The following is a 17195-nucleotide window of genomic DNA, read 5'->3' on the forward strand; positions in this document are numbered from 1 at the left end:
GGGTCCGGGGGCAAGCTTGCCCGGGAAGATTTATTTTTAAATATTGAAGTTAAAAGCATTAATCTGGTGCACTTTGAGAGCGAAATGAAGAGATCTATGGATACATCTCTCAACACCCATATGAAACAGAAATGTAAACAGATTTACTTTTTCTTGATGGATATTTTACAAATCACCCTTTTAAACTTTATTCTTGTTTTACTGTCATATAGTATTTCATACCTGTTTTTCATTTATTCTCTTATTTTTTTATAACTATAATGATCATATAACCGTGTGCCTCGGAAATAATTATTTACATTAATGGTGACCAAAACATTTGAGACCCACTGAGATAACACTGAGAGAGTCCTTTAGCTCTCAGTCTGACAGGAGAGGACTCTCCTCCACTTTGTTGTTGAAAAAACTCCTTATATCCGTTAGCGTAGCTCGCTAGCACCAGAAGCTAACAACAACGATCTCCAGTACCGGTGCGCTCTCTCTCTCTCTCTCTCACGCGCACACAAAATGGCTCGTTCCACACACACACACAGAGCCGAGCTTTAATGAAACAGAGACCCAGACGTAATAGTACTGTACTGCATCATATTATTTTCGAATCAATAATTTTTCAAATTATGATTTTTTTTATTTTTTTTTTTAAATCTTTTTTTTATTTTTTTTATAACCATTTTTCCTCCTGGTCTCTCGCGCCCCCCCTGGCATGCCTCTGCGCCCACCAGGGGGGGCGCGCCCCCCACTTTGAGAACCACTGCATTAGACACAGAAACGACTCAGAAAATGTGTTTTCTTATATAAAAGAAAACACATAATCTCTCTGCAAATGATATTTGATGAATCACAATTAAATTGAATATTAAAACCAAATTATGCTTGACTTTGAAATATTACAATGCATCTGCCTGAAACCCTTAAGCGATGTATATGTTCAAATCAGTTGATCTTTTGTAAACTGTCTAATAAAAAGACAAGATGTATCCAATAAAGCAGTACTTGGCAAACGGCCACTCCACTGGGAAAAATCTCATCCCCTAGCAAGACATTAGGACCCGACATTAGGACTTTTTTAAGAAAAAGAAAGATGAGTTTTGTCAAAATCAATAGCCCACTTAACTAGACGGATAGATTGTCAGTAACATGTAAATCAATTTAGAGAATACAGAAACAATCATGTAGAAAATATTTTAGGCATATACTGTAGAAAGACTTCACTCCTCTTTAAACTGACACTACTCCAGAACATTTTCCACACTAAAAAAAACAATTGCAACCTCTTTTGTCAAAGCTTTTTAATATAACGTTGACATTACTCCTGCTCCTACATGCAATAAGGCATGAAGAGGTGCATATATTTGAATAGTAAAAGCTTATTTCAGCTCATTCTTTAATACATGTAACTGTATTCTATCAACTTGGCACCAACATCCTGTAACCCTAAAGCTGTTCTCTGAGAACCAGCAAAGTGTTTTAATAAGTGAACAACTTAAAGCCACAGGACACACACACACACACACACACACACACACACACACACACACACACACACACACACACACACACACACACACACACACACACACACACACACACACACACACACACACACACACACACACACACACACACACACACACACACACACACACACAGGATGGTGTGTTACCTGAGTCCACTGGTCCGGTTTCAGTTTCCCATGGTGACATCCATTAAAGTCATGCTGTGTCTGGCCCTTTACCCTCTGACAGCCACATTAGCACCTGGCCCATTGGAAACAACAATACCCCTACCTGCATTATTCAGCCCGACTCAACTAATGAGGAAACCTTATCTCACAAACACACACACACACACACACACACACACACACACACACACACACACACACACACACACACACACACACACACACACACACACACACACACACACACACACACACACACACACACACACACACACACACACACCACACACACAAACACACACACACACACACACACACACACACACACACACACACACACGCAGTCTGTCACAGAGTATTATCGGATTCACTGTAAGTATTTATTTGTTATTAATGATGTAGAAATAGGTCGCTTCATGTTGCTTAAAGCTGGAGGGCATGCTGCCGGATCTTGTGGGAAATAGTTTGATGAAGTTTGGAAAATAAGCTTTGAATAATTTGAGTAAGCTTCTTTTTGTGCTCATTCAGCACTCTGCCTGTCAAACAGCTGTCTGCACGCCCCTTCATCCTCCTGCTCCATCATATCTTCCACATTTCATCACCGCTTTCATCCCCAGTCAGCCTGCGTTAACCTCAATCCCCCCCCCCCCCCTCCCCCCTCCCTCCACTGCTTCATAGAGTCTCTGGAGCTGTCAGTCTCTGTTGAACCTCTGTGTCTGCTTTTATTTTTTCTCTGTTCAAACAGTTGTCTGGAAAAGCCACTGTGGTGTGAACTGTGTGTCAGTATTTTCACAATTTAACACCTGACACTACATACAGGTAGGTTCTACATAAATCCTCCATATGTGGGGGGGATGTTTTGACGGCACACGTGTTTCAGATGCCGTCAATGTGAGGCATAGAGTGAGACACATGAGAGAAAGTCAATAGTAAACATCAGAAAAGGGGTGCCAGAGGGAGAGGGAAAGCAAAATCGACAGCAGCATTATCACTCTGCCTCCTCATTCAAACACATCAAGAAAATGCTCAGCACCTCCTCTTCTCATTGGCCGAGCCTCCGGCGAATCGTTGCTCAGGAATGCAAGGTGCCTTTAGGTTGTACCCAACCACAAAATATGAGAGAGACAGTGAGAGAGAGAGAGAGAGAGAGGAAGAGAGATATGCACACTGTGGTGCAGAGGTTCCTCCAGTGAGGCAGGGCTCCATCTCAGCTGTACGCTGTGGTGTTTCTCCACTGAGTGAATATATATAACAGTGAATACATTACAGGCTGCCTTGCAGTAGACTGGGTGCGTGTGGTGTTGCAGTCGGGGGTTCTGCTGTGCTCTGGCAACAGCTGGCTGAGCGTGTCAAGATCTGAAGAAGGAGAAGCTTCTCATGTGGACGAAGGCAGCGGAAGAGACACGGCGCAGGATGCAAAGTGATGGTTGTGGTGTTGAGACGTCTTTTTTTGTCTCACTTTGAGTTCTGAGAGCCAGATAGGTTGGAGTCACTGCTGATCGAGGGAGAGAGGAACTGAGCAAGGAGAGAACGTGGGACCAAGAAGTTGACAGTGGACGTGTTCAGGATGATCTTGGGTAAGAGGATATCAGAAAGGATTTCTCTTTTTGCTCTCGTTGATCCGATTGATCTGTTTTTTCACAGTTACATTCTTCTTATGCCAAGGTTATCATTTATCTCTGGTACAAACTTTTGGCTGCATGCGCTGCTTTGGGAAACTCAGATCCATCTTAGATGACTTTGTCACATAGTCATGAAAAGAAGACCGATGCACGATAGAAGGATTCCCCTCTTTGGAAAATCTGTAGGATGATGTGAGCGAGGCTCCTTGCTGTTCCTGTTCATATGACTTTCATCATTAATCCTGCAGTCGTCACAATTGTTCATAAACACATGTGTATATTGTAGTCGCTAAATTCCGTGTCCTACAAGCTTTGAAACAAAATAGCAATAAAAGAAGAGGTCAAAAGGCCATTTGCTTATCCATTTTATTTCCTTAAAAAAAGCCCAAATCGGTTCAATAACACTGATACTGTATACATAATAATAATAATAATAATAATAATAGTTATTTGCAAATTATGTCTTAATTGTTATTTGTAAAAATCATGTATGTATCTAGTTTAAATATGTTTGATAAAATACATGATTTTGAGTGATCCTAATGCTTTTCACAGCCTGTCCTGGATGTTATTAATAGACTAAAATGCAGATTTGATCAAATATTTATTTTGTATCCATGTGACGCAGTCCTAAACAGTAGATTTTTAGTTTAAACATTTTATATTTTTAGTTCATCAATATTGATACTTGCTTCTCGTCTTACATTTCATTAAATACAATGACCTTGTTCCATGTACTTATACTTTATTTTTGTTTGCTTGATCTTACCCCTGCCTCAGTCTTCCTGTGATCTGAGTGTGGGTTTGAGCTTGTGGTAATCCCTCCCTGGAGCTGAAGCTTTAACTCTGTATGCACTAGATACTAAACACACTGACACAAGATCACATCAACATGGGGCTCCGGTTTTATATACTGTATTAGTTTCCTTTTATTGAGATATAGATGTAAATCCAGGGACTAAAATAGTGTCTATGAAAGGCGATGACAGTGTGGACAGGAAGAGATGGAAAAACAAACATGGAGAAAAAAGTCTCCTCTCCGGCTGTCCATCAACACAAACAAATCTCCCAATCCATTCACTGCCATCTGAATACTGTATTTGTTTAATGAAAGGCCAAATTCAAACACGTCTACACGATCAGCAGCGAAGTATGAAAGAAATGTGTTAAAGCAGGCTTATCTCCCCTGATGCAGAGCAGCGTGCATCGCAGTTTAGCAACTTAGTGATTTTTATGATGAATATTTCAGACCCAGAGGTTTCAGGTCTTTATTTATTTAAAAAATAGGCCACAGCTTCTTCTAGAATGACGCAAGGACCTCACTCAGCCCTATGAAAAAAGATTCGTAGCTTGCATCACTGTTCACTCAACCAATATGAAGTAATCCATATACACAGAAAACCCTCCCTCATTAATGTCCTGCAGGTGCTTTTTGTTCCTGATAAACAACATGACCTTTGAATAGAGACATTGCAACGAGGGATGAAAAGTATTGACATTTAAAATGAAGAAATGCGTAGTGCATCACTCTGTGTGTTTGACAAACTGACACAGATTTCAAACGTCTTTGAAGCCGCCAACTGACGCACGGAGTAAAACCAGCAATGGTAAGCAACGAAGTGAAGGTCAAGTACCTTAGATGGGCCATAGTTACAGTATGTATATACTGTCTCTCCGCACAAGATAAAGCAATTGTTGTTTATTAGTGTTTTAAAAACAACCTTAACTTTTATCTGACAACAAGCTTTAATCGAACATATGACTCTTGTCTTTCAAAACGTAAGGAAAATGATGAGTGACTTTAAAAAGCAACCTTTTAGAGGAGCTTGGGGTGGATTGATGTCCAAACAATGTGAGATACAGGACACATTCCCGTTAAATACCCCAGTCAACATCAACCATGACCAAGATGGTTGTCTGACCTTCTGCCAGGACTACATCTCACTACATGCTTTCAGCCTAATAACGCTCCAAAGTGCCCCTGTGCACACAACTGTAAACATGTGGAAATTAAAGATGGGAGGTATTAGTGCTATCAGATGGGTCTGGGAATCACAGCCACTCGGTGATCTAAGTATTTAGAAAGTATGCACATCTAGAAAATAAATGCTAACGGAGCAGGACAGACTAAGATTTTAAATGTAGAGTCAACATACAAGTGTTGAGCATCAAGCTTTTGGAACAGTAGACGACATGTTGTTCAGTAGTTGTTGAGACATTTCACTCTGGACAAAACATGTATACACAATAAATATGTGTATACTGATCCCAACATTAACCAACAAGATTTTTTAGCTTGAACCATATCCATAGCAGTGCCATATCACTAAACTCTAGTATTAACCATTGTTGTTTTAGTAGTGGTGATGTAAAGGTGAAAACGATCTTATTCTGCTGATTTGCAAGTAAGATCAGAAGATATTGACGTATATGTTGTTTTGGAAGGCATGACAACGACATATTAGTCAATAAGTTGAAAGGACTTTTTGACCATATTTATAAATAGTAGAAGGCCTGAATAGCTGCAGCACAAAACACTAGTGTATTTACTTTACTGGTTACAAGGATGCCAAAAATGGCAAGAGGGCATAAAGTATCTTTGTTGTTTATTGTCCTGAAGGTATGCAGGCCACAGCTGAGCCACCAGCCACCAGCCTTTTATGCAGCATAACAACCCAGACAAGCACAAAGCATATAGCATAAAATCACACTCTAGCCTCAAGACTCCAAAACGAAGCCTATCATTTCTGCTTCTGCGGGAACAAACAATGTGCTATATGTAGATCAGCTGCATACATACTCCTGTTGTTTGATTCGATTTTTCTGCCTATTGAAAATCAAGTATTCATTGCCTTTGTGTGCTCTCTATTGTTTAACATCATAAGGACATGCACCTGGCTTCTTTACGTCCGATGCCATTGTCGTGTTGTCTGTTCATCCTTTTGCACATGTGCCTTTGTGTGTTTGCTTGTGTGCTTTACATGCTCAGGTTTCTGTAGGTCTGTATCTGCAGCCGTGCGTCCTGCCAGCTCCCAGCAGGTGTGTAAATGGTTTGACACACAGAATGATGATGTGGGGCAGGGCTGCAGGTGATGTTAACATGGTGGATCCCTTAATGGTTCTTACTTTGCTCTGCATGCGGTAGTGCTCTCTGTTTGCCTCAAACTGTGCTACATCATGACCGCAGGGCTGACAGCCAGGTTCAGGATGTTCTGACACCGCCCTACAGAGCTGAAGCCTGAGAGGAGCTACAGATATTCATGAGCCAGGTTGTTACCATTTACAGAACAAAAAGGCACAGATGGATTATATCATTACAACTATGGTAACATACTGCTAAAAATCCAGTATGAACTGTCTACCATGCTTTCTCCTATCTTTTGTAACTACTGGGAATGATAACTTTTTACTCACAACTTTGCTCTAGATATTTAGGTAACACATATTCCAGCAAAAATAGCACCCTATTTTTTCATGACTGCATAAGCGTGACTTCATACAAAGCTTATGGAAATAATGAAAGTGTGCGTGAATAGATGCTACCTACTGTATCACCTTAAATTAGACAAAGGCGCATCTGCATGAGTTGAATAATGTTTTACCCTTTATACAAACATTTAAAGACATGATAGGCTGTTGGCCAGGCCCTCATTATCTTGGTGACATTATTAAACTGTTAATTAAGGTTATGGAAAGATCATTGTTCACGAAGATCACGACTTCCTCAGGAGAGTATTACGAAAATGTTTCAAATCGAGCAGACATTTTTTTAGCTGATCCTGAGTCTATAATTCAACTTCCTCGATATAGATATACAGTAAGGAAAAAAAAAAAAAAAACACAAACAGAAGTGGAATTTCTAGTGCTTTCTGAGATCTGTCCGTCTGAAGTGTTACAATTAATATCTGTAAGTGACACGTTTCCTGGCATTAGATAATCACATGAAAATCCAGATTCTGTATGAACACACAGAGGGTCCGAAATAAAGTGATTACAGAAAGCCTGGAATAAAATCATTTGTTTCTATTAACCACAATGCAAGAACATTTGTCAAAATGTTTGTAGAAAATCAAGTTCTACAATTCTAATATGATGCAAACACTCAACAGTTAATGTAGTAAAACATTTCCCACTCTTACTGACAATTTAAACAAAGCTGCAAACACGCAATTTGTTACATTAATACTAGTCCACTTTACCAATGGTTATTTGATGTATGTCCTGTTAGTTACTTGTATTTAGTTATTTGTTTATGATTATTATTATCACTATTAGGGGTGTAACGGTTCACAAACATTTCGGTTCGGTACTTACCTCGGTTTTTAGGTCACGGCGGTACGTTTTCGTTAAAGCAGAAAAAATTATCAAAACACACGAAATATTTTTTGTGGGGTTTTTAATTATTATTAAACTGTGAATAATGTATTCACTCAAATAGATACAAAATATAATAAAATGAACATTAAGGTGCAGCATTTCGATGAACTGAAATAATCTGTACTTGAACTACTGCACTAGTACTCACATAAGCAGCCAGCTTGACATTAGGCTTGTCATTGTATTTTCATGTTTTTTGTAAGAAAAATTAACTTGTCCACATTGCTTGCCGAAAGGGCAGATCTGCTGGCACTAACAATGTCTCCTGCTGTGGAGAACACCCTCTCGCTAGGGACAGAGGTAGCCGATACAGCCAGGTAGCGCTTTGCTAACATGGCACTGGACTTTTTGCGAGTGGTGGAGGCTTAAATGCGAGTGGGAGTTGGGTTTGCATTTCAGTCATTTTTCTTGTGGTAACGTATTCACGTTCTGGTGATGCCTTTTCAAATGAGTGTGCTAGTTCAATGTATTGCCAGCCGTGTAACCAATTTTAGTTGAACAATGCAGACAAACAGCTTTGGTTTGGTCATCTTGTACGTAACTGCGAAACAAAAATGTTCTCAAACCGGAGACTTCAATGATGCTGAAGGATTTTCGAGCTCAACTTTATCTGCGTTCGCAATTTCGACAGTTCCTCAAACAAAATTTGAACGCATCCCTGGTAGACTTGGTCGCTCTATGACGCGTTGAACCCAATGTGAGCAAATTACATTCAACGCTGCGACGCTGCACCTGAGATTACTTCCAAAAAGTTTTCCACGTTCTAAATTGTTTACGTGTAACGTTATATTTGTTCAGTACACTTCGAGGGCCCATAACGAATATTTTCGGTACGAATACGTATACCGTTACACCCCTAATCACTATCATTATTGTTTATGTCTGTCTAATTTGCAAAGGAGACCTAAATATTATTTAGGGAATTGGTTTGTATATGTGTGAGGGAAAGAGAGAATTGATTTATTTCGTAATGCAATTGTAAATAAATTCAATACAATTGAATTGGTTTAAAAAAACAAAAACAAACAAAGATGACCTGTCTTCCCAAATCAATGTCTCAAGATGTCTGTAAATGCTTAAAACAAGACATGACATTCAGACAAGCTACAGGGAGGGCAACTAAATAACCCTAAATTGTTCATGCATGTATAACATTTTGCATGTGACAGCCAAAGGTTAACCCTCATAAGCAGCTGTACCGATCGGATTGCTTTCTCCATTTTGAAAACACTTCTATGAGAATTTAGCACATGGACAATACAGCATGTTGTTTAGCTGTGGGGGTTACAACTGCTTTCTAAATAGATGGCATTTTCTCTGCACATTAACCTGCAGGTTAACATGGCTCTTTACCTTCTCTGGTCACCTTGGACTCACCTCAAAACATGCGGCTCCCTCCCCCACCTCGATGCTTTCCTTCTCTTTCCCCCTCATCTACCCCCGTCGTCCAGACCTCTTTTCCTCGCTCAACCGACTCTCTCCGGTTGCCACTGCCATCATCTTCTCTCTCAAAGCTCCTCTTTGCTCGTCATCTCCACTTTCTTGCCAATCAGGGAGTTTTGACCTCTTTGTGATGATTCATTATCTGGCACCACGGAAAGACAGACAGACTTTTTCTTGAGAAATTGTTAGCCAGGAATAGTCTAAACACAGCAACGTACTTCCATCATTACATAATGATTTTCATTTTAATGAGAGCAGTGCAAATCTGTTGGGGAAAACTAAAGTCTTCATTAGTTGCAAATACTGCATGAAATCAGAGTGAGGCTGCAGAAGGACTGGCTGATCTCAAGAGCACTGCATAAAAACACACACACACACACACACACACACACACACACACACACACACACACACACACACGCGCGCGTGCGCGCACGCACACACGCACACACACACACACACACACACACACACACACACACACACACACACACACACACACTTCCAGTGAAAGAGGTCTTCTGAGAGTTCTCTTGGAGGTAGCATTTAAGCCTGGCCGCTGGGGCACAGAGCCTCTATCATTAAAACAAAGTGCAGACTGAAATCAACTGTGTTCTCCTTCACCGCCAGCACTCAGCTCTCCTCTTCATCGTGTTCCCTCCTCACTGTCCAGATCTCACACAGACAAACACAACATTAATCAGCATTGAACCTATACGTTAGGTCATTTAGAGCTTCATTCATTCTAGACTACAAAGGTTAGTGTGTGTGTGTGTGTGTGTGTGTGTGTGTGTGTGTGTGTGTGTGTGTGTGTGTGTGTGTGTGTGTGTGTGTGTGTGTGTGTGTGTGTGTGTGTGTGTGTGTGTGTGTATTGTCGCCTTTCCCCGGCTTAGTTTGAAATAGCTGCTTTTGACTTGAGGGTAAGCTGTGCTGCAGTAAATTGGATTTTATGCTCAGTCCTTCACAGCAGCTGTATGCGACAATGAGACAGAGCCATCTTCCCCCTGCATCACCACAAAGTTAGCACTCTGTTTCTTTAAATGTTAGACCACCTAACACAGTTCCATTACATTTACACCACATGTGAAATAGCAGATGTGACAAATCATTTAAAATGTTTATCTCACAGAGAACTGGTTAAAATGTCACCTGGTGCCAAAGCATTCCTGTCACATAACAACAAATTGAAGTCATAAATCACTTGAACAGACGACGATCGTCAACATACTAATGGTGTCATCTGCTGCCTAATGATGGATCCACTCTTTTTCACATAGCCTTGTACACAAAACCTAGGGCAAATATGAAGAAGAACACAGCACATCCGTTGGTTTTTAGGTGAACGGACGAACCGCGTCAAGAATTGTCTTTGTGTTTGGTTTTATATCTCCAGTCAATGGGTTTTGTCAGGGGAGGCTGAGCAATCTAGCACAGAAGCACATTTCAGAGTCTTATGAGCACAGCAGTCCATTGAGATGCAGATGTGAGGCGACTGGCATCGTGTGCCAAGCCAGCTTCGAGTGTTGAGCTGGAACTAAAAGGTGGCTGGCTTTCTTTTCTTTTTTTATTTCAATATCTTTTTTCGGTTGGACCCTGCAGTGCTTCTGCCTCTCGTCAGACTTTCTTCTGTCAGACAGCATGTCCCCCAGTCTCCTGTCCCATCATGGAGCACAAAGATGGTGGCAGGCAGAGAATACAGAGAGGCTCCAGGAACCTCACTGACATTGACATTACCTCTGTGATGATTAAACCTAAATTGGCTAAATGAATTGCCAATTTGAGAGGCCTTAGTCACAGCATATTGGTGTGTGCATGCCTCTGTGTGCACACGTCAGGGTTTGTGAAAACTACTGTGACAATCAGATTGAGTCTCTGGTTGTCTGTTGTCTTTTGCCCCCCCTCTCTGCGTCTCTTAATTTCTGTCCTACTACCTCTTGCTCACAATCTACACACAAATTCAATAAGCTATTACACAGGGATTGATCTTTTTCTTGCCCAAACATTTGCATTAGAAAAAAAAAATCAGTAAGATGAGGGTCTGGGTGAGAAAACCCTGTCTGTTCATTTCAGTGTAGATAGATGGTGAAGGTTGGATTTATAGAGTTTGGCAGCACTTTAACACTTTAACACTCCTCAGAATGTGTCCAATCAATGCAGACCCTCTCTGCGTGGACGCTGTTGAAGAGTCGTGGCTTTCACTTATCTGATGTCATTGTAAATCCCTCAAGAGGAGGGTAGGTCGGGGGATGTTGTCGCTACACTCACACTGCATCGAGCTGCTGTGCATAATTTGACCCTGAAAAGACTGTGTGCCAGCATTAAATACATTACTCTGTTGTGAGCGTCTGCGCAGCAAATGCAGATTTATAAGTAACGACAGACACGCTTTGACCTTTAAATTGTAATGTGGCGTAAAATGAGCTGCGGATTTATCAGAAGCTGCCGGGAATACGCTTCACTAGCCTCAAACACACATTGATGATACCTCTCAGCCAATCCATCAAGCTGAAACATTATTGTCCCACTATATGCTTTGTTAACCACATGTTTAATTGCCTCTTGGAAAATGTATCCTTCTCCTTTATTGCTTATAGCTTCAAAAAATAATAATTAGGTGCATAAAGAATATTAGAAATGTAAAAGGAGAGGTCTATAATATTCTATATTTTTCTGCACAAATCCCACGAGAAGACCAAAACCATTGATCCTACTAATAAGGAACTGTGTAGATAAAGCCTGATTATCTAGTTAATACAGTTTGTGCTGTAGAGCTCCACTGTGGTCAAATGAAACACACCGTTGGACTGGATGAAATGTTTCTCTATACCGTTAATATGGGTTATTGATTTTGAGTCAATCCCACATACACCGTACTCAGTAGCCCACAAAATGTGTATAAATCATTGGCGGAGAATGCTCCCCAACAGAATCATAATTACTCCTGCTTCTACAAACAACAGTGTCCATCTTTTCAAGAAAACTCTACATCATTTAAAAATCAAAGTCTTTATCTGTGTCATGTTTTTATCAGTTTTAGTTTTTATCAGTAGGAACAAAATGGCTGGGGCTTGGTCAGTTTTTTATGGGATTTTATGTCTTAAAATATACTGAAGAATATCACCATCCTTTAATATTGACCTTTTTGACCACATGAATAACAAATACGTCAAACTTTGTGGCATCATTAAAGTGTAGTACCACTTATTTTAAGCTTACATTCTTTTGGGATATCTGGTGTTGAGCGTTCACTCATTCCTGCATGTTCGTACGCTGGTGTGAACATGCAGGAGGTGTGTTATTACCGCTTTATTTTGCTCAGCACAGACCTTGCTGTGCTTGGTTTACAGAGGTGATAATGGCCGCCATGTGAGCTGTGGGGGTCCATGGGATGCCTGAAGGACACTTAAACCGTGACCTCCACTCTAATATCTTGTGTTGCTTCCTAGATTACCTTGTGAACTCAATACTTCTCATGCAGCATTATGCACAAGCAGCAGTGACAGTTGCTACAGCTTAGCTTCCGCTGCCACAGCCTCCCAAGGACTAAAGCAGTCTGAGGAGGGAGAGACTTTCCCCTCCATCTATTTCTGATGCTGACAGCACATTCTTTACGTCTCCCCTGCTGTCAGTGAAAGGAGCCTCCTCTGCTGTCACTAAAATAGCCTTTTCTTCCCTTCCCTTTGACAAGAGACCAGTTTTTCTTTTCAAATGTAACGAAATTGGCAAGAAGCCATCACAAAGCAGTGACAATAAAAGATGTCTACTGCATCTAATCTCAGGGGAAAAGATTATACAAATTCTGTCTGTATAGAAATATTGTGTTTTGAAGCACCATGCTGTTTTTTTTTTTAACACTAAATTGAAGAAGAACAATGGCAAGCAGAAATGGAGAGGGAGCAAAATAGAAAGAGGATGAGGGGGAAGAAACAAAACAGCTAGAATGACTAGTGCTGGAGTGAGAAGTAGAGATGAGCGATACAGAGGCAGGCAGACAGAGTATGGGACCATGAAATGGGGATAGAATACTGTGCTTGGCGAGAGAGAGACAGGCAGAAATGGAGAAAAGGCAGATATCTGCAGCACCCCAGCTGCGAGGCTTAAGGAGCTTAGCCCCCCTGCCCATCACAGAAGACTCCTCAAGTGCAGGCATTCACCGCTGCTGAGCTACTGCTGAGGGAAGAGTGAGAGCGAGAAGCAGAGAGAGGAGAAGTGTGGGTGGTTAGCGGGGCTCAATAGGGGAAAATGACGCAGAAGATGAGGGTTTGCATTGAGAAAAAGGGGGATATGAGATTAGCAGGTACTTATAATATAATACTTAGCTTTAAATAAATAGTTTGAGATTTAGTATAAGTCTATCGAGAGTGGATGATAAATTCAATACAACTCTTATGTTCAAACAGTAATTATGTAACCAGCAGCTGGTTAGCTTAGCTTAGCATTACTAGTGGGGGGAAACAGCTAGCCTGGCTCTATCTAAATGTACTGTGGGAACTTATTGCTCCCGGCCAAGAAATCCTGCAAACACCCTGTGAAACCACAACATATAATTTTACACTTACGTTTATAGTACAAAATAAACATACAAGATATTACTTGTTAATAAGTGACCTTTAGAGGTCCTGGCATATTGTGTTACCTTTTGGACATAGCCAGGCCAGAGCCATCTGTGTCCCCATTACATGTTATGAGAGCTGTATCTACAACCCAGTCTCACAGCATTTCTTGTTATAGTCACAAAATGTAAACTATTGATTTGTGTTCACCATCATGATTTTCAAAATTTTTCCCAGTTGGTATCTAAATGTGCATTTAGTCCTTTGAGAAAAAATGTTCACCAACAAACCTTGTGCACACGTTTCAGTTTGTGATTCTCGTCTGTTAGAGCAACACTTATAAATGACTAATAGGGCTTTATTGTTTTCTAATTTTGTATTCTCTTATTTCCCTGTTTCTTTCACAGGAAGTGTAAACCGCCCGGGGCCGGTCCCTGCATTCCTCAGGAGCCCCTCTGTCTTCCCGACCCCGCTGGACATGAAGCACTTCCTCCAGTTCCCCCTGGAGTCGCCTCACCCCGCCAGCATTGGCCTCTTCCACAACTTTAATACAGTGAGTGCTCACAGCCTTACTTGCACACGAGCGTTAACACACCTCTGATATTTGTCTTGTTTCACTTAACATAAGACAGAGTCGGTATTCTGTTGTGGTTTTGGAGCGTTGCCTCCAAGTGATAAAGTGTTGAGGATTTATACTGTATAATCTAAAATGATAAGGTGACAGCTGTTTACTTTTTATTCCGCAGAGTGAGTTTCAGCATAATTGAGAAAATGCCCTGGTGACTGTTTTACTGCAATAAAATGAATTACAGCTAATCAATTGTATAAGAGGCACAGGGCTGGATTCTCCAGTCAGCATTTTCTGCAGCTTCCTCTCATTTCTAGATTGGGTTCCATGTGAAGGTCAGCGTGGCGGAAAACAGGGATGCACATGCAACACACACACACACACACACACACACACACACACACACACACACACACACACACACACACACACACACACACACACACACACACACACACACACACACACCCCCACACACACACACACACACACACACACACACACACACACACACACAAATTATCATCAGGCTTATCTTTATGCACTCGGGCGAAATGACCCTTCAGCAGGTCAATCATTCATCCTGCCTCAGCGAGGACATGAGTGTGGCCACTAATGCCAGACCACCTAAATTGAAATCACTCTCTGTCAGCACAGTAAAAATGTAAACAAGTTTAAAACACAGCTGTCATCCAGTGATAGAACACCGCAGATCAGCAAGTCTTAATTTAAAAAACTGACAACACGTCTTTAAAGCCTTAAAGGACACAGAGAAGGACAAACTACCAAAATATATTCCTGTATTATGCTTCAGTTGGGGTATACACTTTCTGTGGAGTATGGAGTTATGCAAGTAAATACATTTTCTTTAAAGCTGAAGTTTAATGTACAATCTATAGTTCCTCAGTGTGGAAAATAAATATTATTTCAAAGTTATAATTATTTTTCTTTCAATATATCAAACCTCTTTTTGATATTGTTTATGGTTTCAGTTTCTATAGATTCTACCAACCCTTCGCCTTGCATATCAATAAACTGATAGGAAACAATGTATGCACATATCGGACGTGTTCAGTAGTACATGCTAAGATCAATAGTTAATTGTTACCTTGTCAAATATAATGGCTAACTAACCCGATAAACAGACTACAATTGTAATTCTGTGTTTCTCTATAATCCAGTTTGCGTTCATACACCCCTTCTGCAATAATAATAATAATAATACATAGCGGCAGTTTTCTGTGAGGGAGAGTATGTATGTATGTTTTCCCCCTAACCAATCAGAAGCAGGCAGTATATCTGTCCCACATCCTTTTCAGCTGACACAGAAGCTGCAGGACAGCTTGCCGGGAGCAGTTTACAATTTTCATGTTGAGTGAAGTTATATTATTGATTTAAGAGCTGATATAACTTTAAGTTTACTAAAATGAGCCAGTATGACTGCATGGATCTGGAGCCTTGTCAACACTCTCCTGGCTCTGGCGCAGATGTCGACCCCAATCCTTATTCTCCCTGCAAAGCACTGATTGGCTCAGTTGTTTCTCTAACGGCAACTAGCTGTCAAAGAGCACTGCGCCAGATTAAGAAGCTTCCTGTCATCTTTAGTTGTCTTTATAAAAAAAAGTTAAATTAGTTGCTTTTCTATTGTGGAGACTCTCACTACAGCCTGTGGTCAATAACATACGACTTCAACAGAAAAATGGAACCTGTAATACAAAAATACATTAGTTGCTACCTCCAAATCTATCAAGACTAAAATATTAGGAATACTTGAATGATCTTACTCTTCACACTATACAGTGTACATTTGATATTTAGGAATGGAGCTGAAGAGAGCCACATTTATCAATATGACACAGTGTAAGCTAGCTGCTACAACATCTCCACTGTTTGAGGTAGGGAAAAGAGAGAGAGGAGACAGAAAGCAGACTAATAGGTTAATGAGGGTATTGCAGTAGGGACAGGTGTTAAGAAAAAGATCATGACGAGAACAGGTGGTTAAAGAATGGCAGAAAGGAACTGTGATCAGAGGCTCTGCTTTTTTTTCATTATACTAACTCATTCTTCATCAATCATTACTCCTCCCATGATACTGAAAACCTTGTTAGCGCGCAAATTGGGATGCATCAGACGAGTTTCCATTCAAAAATTGTAAAAACGAAAATGCAAAGTAGAGAGTTGGTTAAACGAGATAAACAGTTGTTGGTGCATTTGATTTGTACAGACAGAACATGCTAACTGCTATCGTAACTTTAGGGAGAACCATGTCATTTTTGTTTATTTCATGTATTAATGTGAGGACGGTAACATCTGATTTGTGTGGAGCATTCAGGCTGTTTTTGACTCTTCAGAAGAGCAGAAGATTTAGTGGATGTGGAAGTCCCATGCTCAATGTATGTCATCCTAAATTCACTAAATGTGTTTCCTTTGCACTTTGCTGTATTTTGCTTTTATCGAAACAACAACTTTTCCCCCTCGGCCAAGCGTTAAAACATTTTTTTGCAATGTGCTCATTAAAAACAGGTGGATGGAAACGCACATACAGAATTCACTCAGATACACACAAAGGCTGTCATACACTCAACCACACACCATGTTGCCACAGATGTAAACAAACCAAGTTGGAGGTGTTACAGGTCTTAACATACAAGCACAAAACAAGAGATAGGTGAACTGGAGGCATGAGTTAGAGAGGCAGGAGGGTGAACTCTATAAATATTCAGAACTATGCATTCAAACAGGGTTTATGTTTTCAGACCAATTATACTATTCCCCCTGTGCCTGGAGCTTGAGAGCGTAAACAGTCTCTCATTTGGCAGCAGACGTTCACAGTCAGCACAGTGAGCAAGAGATGAGAGGCTGAGTAAAACCACAAAGCACTTTTGGCTGCTTAATGAGGGCAACACCCAGAGCTGTGGTTTTTTAACCCTGCCAAAGGGTCAGAGAGC

General features: G+C 40.7%; 1 protein-coding gene across 1 annotated transcript in view; it reads left to right on the top strand.

The window, feature by feature from the left end:
- LOC307038981 (zinc finger protein 385A-like) overlaps nucleotides 1-17195 on the top strand; it is a 37822-nt gene that overhangs the window by 7900 nt on the left and 12727 nt on the right. The window contains exon 2 of the mRNA XM_079680666.1: nucleotides 14087-14232. Within this exon, the coding sequence (XP_079536792.1) occupies nucleotides 14087-14232 (146 nt within the window). The remainder of the gene's footprint in view (nucleotides 1-14086; nucleotides 14233-17195) is intronic.

The sequence above is a fragment of the Notothenia rossii genome (genome assembly GCF_949606895.1).
Source record: "Notothenia rossii genome assembly, chromosome: 5".
NCBI classification, from domain to species: Eukaryota; Metazoa; Chordata; class Actinopteri; order Perciformes; family Nototheniidae; genus Notothenia; species Notothenia rossii.